This window comes from Pituophis catenifer, unplaced genomic scaffold (assembly GCF_029215685.1).
Source record: "Pituophis catenifer annectens isolate HBS135680 unplaced genomic scaffold, rPitCat1.0.hap2 SCAF_6, whole genome shotgun sequence".
NCBI classification, from domain to species: Eukaryota; Metazoa; Chordata; class Lepidosauria; order Squamata; family Colubridae; genus Pituophis; species Pituophis catenifer.
In genome coordinates this window covers 59,854,941-59,869,461 of record NW_027256886.1, presented here as the reverse complement: position 1 = coordinate 59,869,461, position 14,521 = coordinate 59,854,941, and the positions used below count along the sequence as shown (strand labels likewise).

General features: G+C 35.7%; 1 protein-coding gene across 1 annotated transcript; it reads right to left on the bottom strand.

Moving 5' to 3' along the window:
* Positions 1 to 381: 381 nt before the first annotated feature.
* LOC139318265 (titin homolog) lies at positions 382 to 5,841 on the bottom strand. The gene is made up of 2 exons (XM_070945637.1): positions 3,032 to 5,841; positions 382 to 2,046 (listed from the first exon to the last, which is right to left on the bottom strand). Exons 1-2 carry the CDS (start codon positions 5,739 to 5,741, stop codon positions 1,937 to 1,939), a joined length of 2,820 nt encoding a protein of 939 aa, XP_070801738.1. The 5' UTR covers positions 5,742 to 5,841; the 3' UTR covers positions 382 to 1,936.
* Between the last annotated feature and the right edge of the window lie 8,680 nt (positions 5,842 to 14,521).

Here is a 14,521-nt window from a genome sequence, read left to right as displayed (position 1 = left end):
AAAGAATTACAGAAAGTCTTGAACACTGAGATTTCATATAAAGCCTTGAAGAATTCCTATCTTAAAATTACTCAGATAGACTGTAGTTCTGGCCTACTAAATCCTTGACAATATCAGGCTGATCTATGAGGATCTGAAATTACAAAAATGACTTTTGAAAGATTATTTGACCTAGCACAAAGGCATATAAAACAATTAGTTATTCTGCACAAGCATGTAAAGAAAACTGAAGCTGTCAGTTTAGATCAAGTGTACCAAATGGCGCAGTATTGTTAAGAAAGCATGCATGGGAGGGTTTATTTTTTCCAATTCTCTCTTTTAGAAGTCAGCATTAAGTTACACAAGTCATCTTCATTAGAATAAATATCCTACACTTAATAATGCAGTGTTTAATTTAATAATTTTATTAGTCCATACTCAGAAACAGCTTGTATTTCAAAGAAAATTAAATAAACCAAAAAATTATATAGTTCCTGATTATAAATTGTGTAGAAGCCTCACATGGAACTACGGTTACTGGTTTAAACTACAAGTAATTATTTCATCAGAAATTAATGGCAATATAGTACTTTTAAAAGACACACAGGTAATAGCCTCCTGAATTTATGGATGAACATCTTAGCAAGTAAAGTTGCTGATGGGTAAAAGTGTTAGATTGCGAGTTTACAATTGCCAAGTGCTTCCTAAAGATGTTTGGTAGGTGAGAAGTCAATTCAATGTGATATGTAGAATTTAAATGTCAGATTAAAAAGAGGTAGATAAAATGAAAAATGAAAATAAGAACAAATCCACCAATCACATATACAAAATTTGAATATTAAAATTTTCAAATATCACTTTCTCACTAGCCATTTTATATTAATTGGAAAAAAGATATTTAAAAAGTGTAATTAAAGAGGTAAGGAATGGAATGAACTAGAGATTCTGGATATGCAAAAATAAGGTTAGGAATGTACAAGTGGTTCCTGGAATATTCTAAGCAGAATTCAGGCACCATCAGACAGTACCAATACTCATGATGTAACAGTATGTTCAGAGCCTGTAATATTTTCAAATTAGTGAGTATTTCTTAAGAGAACTATCTTTTACCACTTCAGGAGCCCTTAGTAAAACTAAAAACGTTGGGAAATGAGTCCCAAGCGAAGGCAATCCAACTGTTCAAATTTCTATGATCTTTTCTTTCAAAAAAGCTTGTGCACAATAAAAAGGTAGGGTAGATGGATAAGCACACTATACTTGAATTTAAAGGCTATGGGGCAGTAAGGTCCTGGGAAGCCCCTGGATTCCCAAGGATCTGGGTTGGCAAAAACTTGGGACTATCTAACTTAATTGCATTTTGCTTTGACAGTATGATAACATGTCCAGCAGTTTATTCAAACTTCCAAACCATGTTTTTTCCAGTTTGGGTACATACCCTTCAATAGGACTATGGATCATGCTTCCAACTGCTAATCAAACATCTTCCAGGCTTGCCTTGTACAAAGCAGCAAGACTCTAGGGATAATGCTAAACAAAGAAAACACTGGCCTTGTAGAAATTCAGATTTTTATGTTCTGAATAGCTAGTTTTTCACCCTGGTAATCATCAGTTACTGCAGTGTGGAAGAAAAGCAAATACTTAGCATCAATTGGATCATCATATAAAACAATACTGCTTAAGTATGTTTTTAATTTTGAAACACATAAGTACAGTAACATTAGCATTTTAAAAATTCTAGACAATGCAAATAAAAGCAGTTAAAATTTAAATTCCTAATCCTTTAATATTTTAAACAAAAATCTTAAAAATAATTTGAAAAGCTATTTACAAAATATTTGCATCAGATATTATCAATGTCAACGGTTAAGCTGAAGCGAATGTTGAAGCATTTCAATTTCAAAGTTTTAAGGTCGTAATTTTTCAGATTAAAAAATTAACTCAGAGCAAATATTGTAATCTATTTTCTTATTCTTTTGCTTGCTCTCGTCCTGCCTTCGGTTTCTTTAGGCAACTCAGTCATCAGAGTGGTATTTTCTTCTTTCATTTTCCTTTTACCTCTTGTTTGCACTGTATATATGGAAAAACAAAACAAATATGATACCAATATTTACAAGAATTCTTTCTAGAGTAGGTAAATTATTTGGAATACACATACACAAATGGAATTTTGGAATAATTCAAAAGGATTAAAATCAATTAAAATTCAAGAAAATCTTCTGCATATTTTTAAGAAATTACGAAGGATGAATGCACACTATTATTTCTCTAAAGCCCCTATAAATATAAGTTCCAAAATGTACAGAATAGAATAAAGTGCCTGAGCAATTAATTTTATATTATTTCATTCAAACTGTGATAGCATTAATCAATCTAATGCCTTTTAATATATTTTTTGATATATATGATAGATATATCAATTAATGATAGATATATAGTACAAAGAATTTTGAAAAGTGTAATCATAACACATCTACAAGTTTTCAGGCTAACAAAGAACATTATTTGGGAGTGTTAACAGAACAGTACATTTCTGGGCAGGACAATTTAATCTATTCCTATGAGCAAAAAAATAAATTAAAAAATCCTTCAACAGTCAATAGACTCAATTGAAAAAGATATACAGCACACATGTAACTAAAGACCCATTATTAAAAGAGCTCCTTCAGATTCTTCTGAAAATTCCTGCACCTATGGGGAAATTGGCATTCTAAGTTGCATGCCCATAGTCAAGAAAGAAAAACTCTTTTAAGAAAGTGGAATATATATTGATCTGGACTGACTTGAGTTCCCAATGTTACTCTGTGTATATTCTTCTGATGAATTGATATTGAGGATCCAGAGTGAATTTTAAAAAGCAAAACCTGTGTATTGATTTGTGCTAGTTTGTGGACCTTTTAGGCTGCACCCTTCTTAAACTGTTGTGCTCTATTGATATTAAGATTCCAGAATAACTGAAAATCCTATTCAAACAGAATTTGGGAGATCAGGAGGAAACCTGTGCTTTACTGGATTATCTATTCAATTCTAAAGAGTAAGAATAAAGATAACATACCTGTTTTAGGTACTGTTGATTTATTTTCTAGAATTATATTTTTCACGATGTTAGAGGTGGTAACTGTTTTTGAATTAATTTTTCTTTTTGCACGTTCTGATGAATTCTTTTCCACCAGCATATTTGAGTGCTTAAGATTTTTATTTTGGTCATAATTAGACAAATCATTTTGATTGATGTTTTGTGTCATGGTTTTTAATTCAAGAAATTTTGGTGCCTTGCCCATTAAGGAAACTTTTTTATTTGAAACATTATTTAGAATTTGTTTATTAGGAAAATTATCACTGCCTGCAGATAATGTACATTTTTTTTTGAGGGAAGGAGAAACAGCAGCCTCAAGTTTATTAATTTTTCTTCTACCTCTTCTTTGATTGATCACAGTTGCCGTAGCTGTTTTCTGCAAATCTTTGTTTTGGGTTTCATGAACAAGCTCTTCTTTTGGAATAACATACTTTCGAGAGCGTGTCGTTATATTGTATGTACCTGAAAGTTTTGCTAATTCCTTTTTTCCAACAGAATCTTCGCTGTTTCCACTTTGATTTTCATTAGCAGAAGGTAATGGTGACAAAGTGATGCTTACTTTCAGGGAGGGAGAAGCTAGTGATGCAATATTAGTTTCTTCTCTTTGCTTCTTTGATTGATGCTTTTTTCCAAAATTGTTTTCTAAAGGACCAACATTATCTGTTACTAGTGGACTCTTTTTATTGTTAATTCTTAGTTCATCATTATTCTCTGTTGACGTTCCACAAAGTGTTAATAGTTTTCTTTTATTTCTGGATGTATTTTGTTTTGATACAGCTTTTGAATCTTTCCTGCCATTTTGTTGAATGTCATTATCAATAAATTCAGATTTTTTACTGGAAAAAACTGAGTTTGCTGAAATTTCATGATCACCTTTCCTTTTTCTACAGTTGTATGTGAAATTCTCATTTGCATTATTTGCTGTCCTCAAATCTTCATTTGGCTGTTCATCTGAATGTTCCCCTCTGTTTGATGACAACAAATGACAAGAGACAGGAGAAAGGATTTTCTGAAATACAACAGTGTTTCTTGTTTTTCTGCCTACTTTTGACTGATCCTCCTTTGCAAGACAAGCATTTTTGCCATCTATATTTTCGTCTATTATAGGGGTTATGTGTGTATTGTCAGAATCTGTAGATACATCTCCAGAAATAGTTTTTTTATGTCTGCCTCGCCTGGGTGGATTCTCTTTCACTGTCTTTTGGCTCTTCAGTGAACAGGATTCTTGAGTATTTCTCTTCCCCCTTGTCCTTTTGGACTGATTATCCTCTTGTCTGATGGCCATATTTGGACCTTGGACATCAGCTCCTTTATTACCGGATGGCTCATTGACTTGCTTGCTTCTTCCTCTCCTGGGTGGATTTTCTTTTACTACCCTTTTTGGCGGCATGTGCCCTTCATGATTTTGTACATTTTCTAATGGCAACATTTCAGATTCTTCAAAATTTTCATTTTGAACTTGTGGCAAAGAACATCCGCCTTGGGATGAAGGGCATAAATTCGCTGTTGAATCTCCAGAAGTATTATTTTCTAAAGGAATATATTTGAGGAGCACTTGATCTTTCTTCCTTCCTCTGCCCCTTCTGGGCTGATTTTCTTTTAGACTGACAATCACATCATGATCTTTCCCATCAGAGGCCTGATTGATTTCACTTTCTACACAAGGGCTGGAAACTGATTTTTTGCCTCTACCTCTGCTAGGCAGATTCTTTTTTGATAGTTTTTCCATTCTGGGCATACTGGCCTCTGCAGGAGTTTGCATGCTTTCCAAGGGAACCTTTGGAATCCCATTACAAATGTGTTCAGTTTGACTTTCTTCTTCTTTATGAATATTACTTTCATATCCAAGTGCACATTTTTTTTCAGAAGCCTTAAAATAATCTTTAAGTAAAAATTGAACTTTTTTTTTCTTCCCCACTAAATTTTCTTCCACTGCTGTTAGATTATTTTCTGAAGCTTCGGTTTTACGTATTTTAGATACTGTACATTTTTGCCTTCCTTTCTTATCTGCATTCAAAGTTGTGATTAATGTTTCTGGGCTTGATTGTATTGCAGCAAACTTTCTTCTTTTATTACTTTCTTCCCCTGATATTATATCATTTGCTTTACCTTTGGCAAATGTTGTCTTTACGTCACTCGCACACTTTTTTACATTTCTAGACCGTAGCATTGTTTTGACAGTTATATCACTTTCATTTTCTTGAATTGGTCCATTTTCTTCCAAATCCATACTTCTAACAGTTTTTCCTTTCCTTTTAGTTGCCACTTTTCTCCTGTTTACAGACTGTTTTTCCACTGTTTCTTCCTTTAAAGATTTTTCTAATACCTGAGTATGGTTTATGTTGTCAGATCCTATATTCCCATTTGTTTCAACATGCTGCTTCTTTGGTCTTCCTCTCTGAGATAATTTGGTTGTTTCAATTGTTGCAAAATTGCTTTCAGATTTGTGCAATGGATTTAGTTCTGTGTGGCTGTCAAAACTTTCACTGACTTGCTCACAATTAGCTGATGTTGATCTATTCTTTGTAGGCCTCTGAATCATCTTTGTATATACTGCGGAACTGCAGTTATTTATTTTCCTTCTAGTTCTAGCCAAAGCAAGTGGTTTAGGTTTTTCTGTTTTTAATGCATCAGAATTTTCAGCTGCTTCCTTTACAAAATCAATTTTGGCTTCATTTTTGAAAATCATTCCATCTGGCTCATAGTTTTCAGAGAGAGAGGTTCTTCTGGTTGTTTTTTTGTTGAACTCTGTTTTCAATTCATTAAATGAATTACATGCAACATGGCCTATATGGTTTGGAACACTACTGTTATTTTCTGTTCCTGGAAAATGAAATTCTTTTTCAATTTTAATTTCCAGGTTTGCTTCACAACTTCCAGGCACATTTTCCATGGACTCTGAAATAAAACATGTTCAAATATATGTTTAAGTTCACAATCATTAAGAAAAATGAAGTTTTAAACTGATGTTCTCAGTAACTTTTTTACTTTGGAGAAACATTTATGTAAGTAATTCAGTAATGATATAAAAACTTTTTAGAATACTGTTCTAATATTTATATTCTATAATTTGTAATTTTAAATTTACAGAGCAGTTCTCATTAATATTCACTGCAATGAAACAATTTGTATCAAAATTAAAATGTCAAAATTTTAACATTTTTTTTCTGCAGAAATAAATCAAAACCACATCTTCATTCACCTATATTATAGTACACTTTCAAAAGAATATACAAAGCATTTTTTAATGAAATAAACTTTATACTTACCCAGTTTATTTCTGGAACTGATATAAGATCCATTTTCTCCCACAAAATTCAGAGATTCTGGCATTTTAGCCTATAAATATTACAAATTATTAAAATAGCTGACATCAAAATATTTCTCACATAAAAACATTCCAGTACCCTTCCTTGAATGATACAGCTGTGTATTTTGTAAGGCTGGACTTACAGCTGAACATTCCAAATTTATTTGAGTGCATGCAGACTATACTTGTGCTATAACTGCCAGCAAATCAAAGTAACTGTACTTACAACATGCATGCATACATACACAAAGCACAGCATTTTAAGAAGCTATGCTTCTCAAGGAAATGTTTTACATAATCCTGTTTTATATTAACAGAGATTGGGTGCTACAGAAATTTATATTATGTATAGTAAAAATATAATCTATAGTATAGCCTTTATTGTCATTGTACATCATGTATACAACGAAATTGGTTTTAGCCTCACTGGTGTAATCCATGACAAAAAATACAAACAACATAAATAGTATAAAGAATAATCCCTATGCAAGTAATTAGGGGAACAAAAGAAAAACTAGTCATATGTTTCCGCATGTGCGTGGAGTGATTGTGGTTGTGTTTAAGAGTCTGACAGCTAGGATAGAAACTATTTTTAAATCTATTTGTTCGGCTGGCTATGCTTTAATGTATTCTGCCCAATGGTAGAAGTGCGAAGACACTGACCAGGGTGTGAATCATCTCCGAGTATCTTTCTTAGTCTGCTAAAGTAGCGAGACCTGGCGATGTCATCTAGTGGTGTTAGAGGGCAACCAATGGTTTCTTGTACTGAATTGATCACTCTCTGTAGTGCCGTCCTGTTCGCAACAGTTAAACCAGCGTACCATACTGTAATGGAGGATGAGGACATTTTCTATCGTTGACCGTGTTGGCCCTTGCCAATCACCAGGGACGTGTTGTTTTTCCAGGTGAGATCTTGACTAATAAATGCTACCAAGATTTTAAAAGAGGAAACCCTCTCCACACAGCCCCCCTCGATATACAGTGGGGAGGTTCCTTCTGTGCTTCCAAAAATCTAGCACATCTCCTTTGTCTTACTAGTATTTAGATGTAAGCTGTTTTTTGAGCACCATGCACCTTTTTTGAGCACCTTCTGGACTTCTTCCCTGTATGCTGATTCGTCCCCTCCAGTTATGAGACCCAGCACCATTGTGTTGTCTGCAAACTTTATTATGATGTTGGATGGATCAGAGGGTATGCAGTCATGTGTACACAGCGAGTACAGGTAGGGGCTGAGCACACAGCCCTGAGGGGAGCCGGTGCTGAGCTTCAGGGTGGAAGAAGTAAAGGAACCAACCCTCACTGTTTGTGGACAATCCGCCAGGAAGTCTTTGATCCAGTCACAAGTGAAGGGAGGGAAATTCAGGTCAGTCAGATTTTCAATAAGAATGCCTGGTAAGATGGTATTAAAGGCCGAGCTATAGTCTATAAAAAGCATTCTGACATAATTCCCAGATTTCTCAAGGTGGCTCAGTGCAATATGCAGTGGCAATGGTATCCCCTGTCGACCTGTTGCTTCTATAAGCAAACTGGTGTTGATCGAAATTTGGTGGAAGACAGGACCTGAGGTGTTGTAGGACCAATCTCTCAAAGCACTTCATCACTATAGACAGTGCAACGGGTCTATGGTCATTCAGGCTGCTTATGGCTGCTTTCTTTGGACCTGGGATACTGTATTTTTCGGAGTATAAGACACAGCTTAGTTTTTGGGAGGAAAATAAGAAAAAAGAAATCTGCCTACCAGGTATTCAATCTGGCTAGCGTTCTTAGTCTGGTCAGCTTCAGCACATTAGTTTGGTTTTTTATCCCCTGCTTGGGGATAAAAAGCTTCTAAAGCACAGCTGAGAGGAAGTAGCAATGAGAAAAACAGGTAAAGCACAGGGGAGATCGCTTCAATCTGCTAGCACCTAGTTAGGGCAGAAAAAAAGCTTCTAAAGAACAGCTGAGAGTCGGAGCAAAACATGGAGATCGCTTCACTTGCTAGTGCCTCGTTAAAGCACAATGGAGAGTCGAGGCAGGCAAAACTGGAAAGACACTTGCTAGTGCCTCGTTCGCATCTCGTTAGGGCTGAAAAAAAGCTTTGAAGAAGCTACATTCGGAATATAAGACCCACCCAAATTTTCAGCCTCTTTTAGAGGGGGAAAGGTGAGTCTTATACTCTGAAAAATACGGTAATTGTGGCTGCTTTCAAGCATGATGGAACTCTAGCCTGTTGCAGGAAGATGTTAAAAATCCTTGTCAGGACCCGTTAATTGGTCAGCACAGGTTTTTACCACTTTCCCCAGCACCCTGTTTGGACCTGCAGCTTTGTTGGGATTTACAGCCTTCAGCACAGCTCTCACTTGATGTTCATCCAGGGTGAGTGGCTGGAGGTTAGAAGGCCTTTGAGCTAGAGCCACAGAGACAGGTCTTTTGACGTTAAAACGGCTGAAGAAGCTATTTAGCTCCTCCACCAGCAGGGCATCAGCACTGGGTGTTTTTTTCGTGTTGCCCTTATAGTTGGTATGATAATAACACAATAGACTATATGTTCAAATATGAAGTATTACTGCTGGCAGTGACAGCAAGATGCAGAGGAACATTTTTTTAAAATCTGTGTTTTGCAATATTAACAGCTATAATTCCAAGAATCCAAAATATTGTAATTTTAGTCTAAAAATTGAAGTAGCTACTTACTACAAGATCACACTGTTTAGCCCTAAATCCAAAGACCAAAGTAACTATCGAATTGCCATTTGAGTTTTCTGGGATCAAAATAATTGATCCCAATATTTCAAAATGTTATTATGGAATAAAAATGGATTACGTGAATTTTTTAGTTACTAAATTATGGACTACCTAAATAAAAATGAGTACAAATATTTGATATAATAAATACAAATGAATAAATGATAATACCTTATCATTTTCAGTGTCCAACATCTCTTTGACACCTGTATTATCTATATCAGGAATTATAGAACTCTCTCTAGGTTCAATCATAAATTTCTGCAATCCCAAGTAGTCATCAATTGGCAAAGATTTTGATGCTTTCAATGTCTGACTGCTGCCAACCATATTATTTATGGGTTCAAATCTTTCCTTTGGTGACATCATTTTAATATTTCCGCTATCTTCTATTGGCTTCACAGTTTCCTTAACTTCCTCAGTAATGCCATTAATATTTATATCTTCCATAATTTGTGTTTTATTTTTGGTAACACTTCCAATCATGTCTTTTAATAGTTCTTCAGTAGATAACCTAGATTTAGTATCATCAGCAAGAGGCTCCATAGTCTGTCTGGGTGTTTTCAATGTCTTGATTCCTGAAAACACTGCCACAGGTTCTGATTTTTGCTCAGGTGTCTCTAAGAGCCTCTTGATCCCTGAAAGGTCCTCAACAGGTTCATATTTTTCCTTAGGTATGTTAAAGAGCCTCTTGATCCCTGAAAGGTCCTCAACAGGTTCATATTTTTCCTTAGGTATGTTAAAGAGCCTCTTGACGCCTGAAAAGTCCTCAACAGGTTCAAATTTTTTCTTAGGTGATTTAAAGAGCCTCTTAATCCCTGAAAGCCCCTCAACTGGCTCTGACTTTTGCTTTGGTGTCCTCAAAAGCCTCTTGACTCCTGAAAGCGCCTCAATAGGCTCTGACTTTTGCTTAGGTGTCTTCAAGGGCCTCTTGACTGCTGAAAGTGCCTCGACTGGCTCTGACTTTTGCTTTGGTGTCCTCAAAAGCCCCTTGACTCCTGAAAGCGCCTCAATTGGCTCTGACTTTTGCTTAGGTGTCTTCAAGGGCCTCTTGACTTCTGAAAGTGCCTCGACTGGCTCTGACTTTTGCTTTGGTGTCCTCAAAAGCCTCTTGACCCCTGAAAGCATCTCATCAGATTCAGATTTTTCCTTAGGTGTCCTCAACAGCCTCTTGACCCCTGAAAGCATCTCATCAGATTCAGATTTTTCCTTAGGTGTCCTCAAAAGCCCCTTGACTCCTGAAAGCGCCTCAATTGGCTCTGACTTTTGCTTAGGTGTCTTCAAGGGCCTCTTGACTTCTGAAAGTGCCTCGACTGGCTCTGACTTTTGCTTTGGTGTCCTCAAAAGCCTCTTGACCCCTGAAAGCATCTCATCAGATTCAGATTTTTCCTTAGGTGTCCTCAACAGCCTCTTGACCCCTGAAAGCATCTCATCAGATTCAGATTTTTCCTTAGGTGTCCTCAAAAGCCTCTTGACTCCTGAAAGCGACTCAATTGGCTCTGACTTTTGCTTAGGTGTCTTCAAGAACCTCTTGACTGCTGAAAGCGCTTCGACTGGCTCTGACTTTTGCTTTGGTGTCCTCAAAAGCCTCTTGACCCCTGAAAGCATCTCATCAGATTCAGATTTTTCCTTAGGTGTCCTCAAGAGCCTCTTGACTGCTGAAAGCGACTCAATTGGCTCTGACTTTTGCTTAGGTGTCTTCAAGAACCTCTTGACTGCTGAAAGCGCTTCGACTGGCTCTGACTTTTGCTTTGGTGTCTTCAAAAGCCTCTTGATTTCCAAAAGCTGTCTGACTGGCTCTGATTCTTGTTGCAGGTTTTCTTCTTCCATTCCCATTATATTTCTTTCATTTAGTGATACCATTAAATTATCATGAATGGGTATTTGTGATACTTCTTCCAATATTACATCTTGATTGTAAGATCTTTTTGGGCTTGAAATATTAACATCCAAAACAGACTTTTTTTCTAATAAAAATAGAAAAATGATACAGTAATGAAACTTCACTGACGGAAATGCACTTAAATGTGAAGAAATATTATTTATAATAATTATGTATTAGACTCTTTGTTTTAGAATGAAACAAAAAACATAAAAAGCAAATTACACCAAGAATATTAAAAATGAATTAAGTCAAATTAAAGTAACTGTTACTCATAATGGAAATTGTGGAATTTCTCATAATGGAAATTACATATTGTAATTGGGTTTGTACGATAAGCAAACTAGTATCTGAAACATGGCAACTTCTAAGTAGCAGAAGGACCAAAATCTACAACCATCTAGGAAACCTTCTACCAATCAGAAGGAGAGTATGTTTATTCCACTAACATAAATTGTGAAATCAAATACAGAAACAGTTTTATGTATTTCTCCAACCCGAGACCTAAATTTGAAGCCATTAAAATTGTTGCACCTTGAATGAATCTAATTATCTCAGCTGGCTAATTAATTTTCCCCTAAAACATCTTACAGGGTAACACAAGGAATGACATATCCTGTTTTCATTATCACATCATCATAAAACTTTATTTGGATAAGACCATATATTTTATTCAGTATTTACAACTTGATGTAGCTCAGTGACTTAATAAAACACCATTATTCTCTGCCTTTGATCATCTGGATTGTATCTCTAAGTGGATTCTCTTCTTACTTAAAGCAGCACAGTCATTAAAGCAACACCTGAAATTATGATGGGTACTGCAAGGAAAGAGTGACCTGAAATTTCTACAATAAGGGAAGAGCTCCACATAGCCTTAGCAGTTTCAAAGAGAGGTATTGATGGAGAAGAGGTTTCCTTCCATTCTAAAAACCAAACCTCATTGATTTGTAGTACTTATCTTTGGGATGAATGATAAAAGTAATCTATGCTAAATGGCTGTATGAAAGTCATTATTTAGAATGTATACACAATAAAACATACCAAATTCTTCTGATGCATTTATTTCTGATATCTGAGTTTCTGGTACAAAACTTTTCTGTTTTCCATTTGGTGGACTGCAGAAATTTTCAGCCAACCCTGCAAATAGCATTTAAATCTATTAATGTTCAGTTAGCATGTAATTAAATGCAAGAGCAGATATAACTATAAAGAATATATTTTCTTCACTTGATTGCTCCCTAGATTTGTAATACAATCAGATTCCAGCATTATTTTTAAATATTAATATTCATAGCATATTTAAAGGGAAAGGACTTAACACCATTTACCAGGATAAAAATTCCTCCTTCAAGCTCTTTCAGGAGATTGTGGATACTTTCTATCAAACACCATCTTAAGAGCAAATTCTATTACAAATTATGACGCAAGTAATTAATTTGCCTTGTAAAATAAAGTAAAACTTGTGATTCCTTCTATAGTGATATAACAGTAAGTAGATTTCTGTCAAAATGACTTACGCCTATCAAGTACAATTTGTAATAAATGGTGTGCCTATACATGAATGTGTATCTCTCATAAATGTTTAACAGAACAAGGAAGAAAAAAATCTTCCTCTGTTTGAAGTCTAAGATTTATTATGACTGCTGGGGTGGAAGTGCCAGGTTAGCAAGTGCTGCCTCAAACATTTTTCCAGTAAAAACGCAGCCTTGTTTAAAGTGCCATCTTGGCTCATGAACAGCAGCTTTCCCAGTTAAAGAACAGCTTTGTTTAAAGTAACATCTTGGACCATGAGCAATTTATATAGTTTTCCATGGATAAAAAAATGCAGTACAGGTAGTCCTCAACTTACAATTGTTAAGGTATTTAAAATTTAATAGCTGAAGCAGTGAAGGGTTGGACAGCAAGAACAGTTATAGCTAATTGGTTAAAGAGAGCTAGCCACTGCATGAGGGAATCTGAGCTGTGATTGGTTGCTGAGAATAAAGGGGGAGTTTCCTTGTTTCCCGCCTTTTTCTTCTGTGTGCTCTCCATTGATTTACCTCCTGATCTTCCTGCTCTGTTGATTTACATGATGCTCCTGTTCTTATTTAACACTACAAATTGGTGTCAGCGTCTCTGACTCCGTTTGGACACTGGCTGCACAATTCCCTGACAACAATTGAGCCCAAAATTTCTGTTGCTAAATGAGACAATTATTAAGTGAATTTGCCCCATTTTAATAATGCCCCATTTTACGACGTTTCTTGCCATAGTTGTTAATCACTATTAGTAACATGGTTGTTATAAGAATTTTGTCTGTACCAGAAAACAATTCCTTAATACCTATTTCTTAATTTATACCTAAGAAATAGGTATTTAAGGAATTGTTTCTTGGTACAGACAAAATTCTTTTAAAAAGTGGACTATATTCTCCAGCCACAGCAGAAAATGTCATTCTAAACCCAGCATTTTCTGGCCAGAGTGCTTTAAAAATCTTATAAAAGCAATCCAAGTAAGTTGGGCATTTCTTTCTAAGAAGATTTAGAAACAAGGCACTATTTGCTGCAAGCCTCTTGTGTCAAATGAAGCATCTGATAAAACCAGTGGTGGGTTGCCCCCGGTTCGCACTGGTTCTATAGAACCGGTAGTAAAACTGGGGGGAGGCTCCGCCCACCGACCCTGACGTCATCAAAATGCTTCTGTGCATGTGCAGAAGCTTCTGCGCTTGCGCACGGCCCTCTTGCAAACTGGTAGTAAAGGTAAGTACAACCCACCCCTGGATAAAACCCCTGAATTAAGACTGAATTGTCTCACAAAGGGAAAGGCTTAGGAGCTTATTGCTACTCTTCACATATACTCAGCAAAGCACTGATGGAAAAGTTGGTTGAACTGCTCACGGGTATATGTAACAGGTCTGTATAAGTTAACTGCAATCTTAAATACATATATCAACACAGGAAGATATCAGAAAAGAAGTTCTACAAAGGAATATCTTAATGCATAGGTGCAAATAGATGAAGTCAATGCAAAGAGACAGTCATTTTAATGAGTTGGGTTTCAAACCTGATCCAAACTTATTTTAATACATTTATATAGTCATCCATCTTATAACTCGAGACAACTCCCAATCAAGTCTTTTGAGCCCTAGCAATGATCAATATAGATCTTTTATAAAAGACTTTTGAAAGACTTGATTACAAGAGTCTAATTTCCAAAAAATAGTAAATCTTAATAAACTTAATATCTTCTCTCTTGCTTCAGTAGAAAAAAAGCTATTTTACATATCTAGATCATTGATGTCCTGACACAAGATGTCAGGATAAAAGTGGCATAGAAGTGGGCTTGAAAGGCTTGGCATTCTACTTCCAGGCACCGATTTGTATCTAGGTATAGCTGGACTACTTTGCTAAGGTCCAGATGGCCCACTAATTATATGAAAACAACCCAATGCATCTGGGAACTAGGAATCGGTGGCTGGGTATTAAGCTACTAGAAAACCCTTGACTATTCCTAGGTCCAAAAAGGATTGGATGTTAATTGGAGTAAGAACCTTAAAGACCTGTTTGTTTAA

What these genes read in the sequence shown, in the direction of transcription:
- LOC139318265 (XM_070945637.1), bottom strand. Translation starts at nt 5,741, where the DNA reads ATGATTTTCAAAAATGAAGCCAAAATTGATTTTGTAAAGGAAGCAGCT. An exon ending in ATCAACAGTACCTAAAACAG is followed by an intron (nt 2,047 to 3,031) that starts GTATGTTATCTT and finishes CCATATATACAG; the next exon opens with TGCAAACAAGAGGTAAAAGG.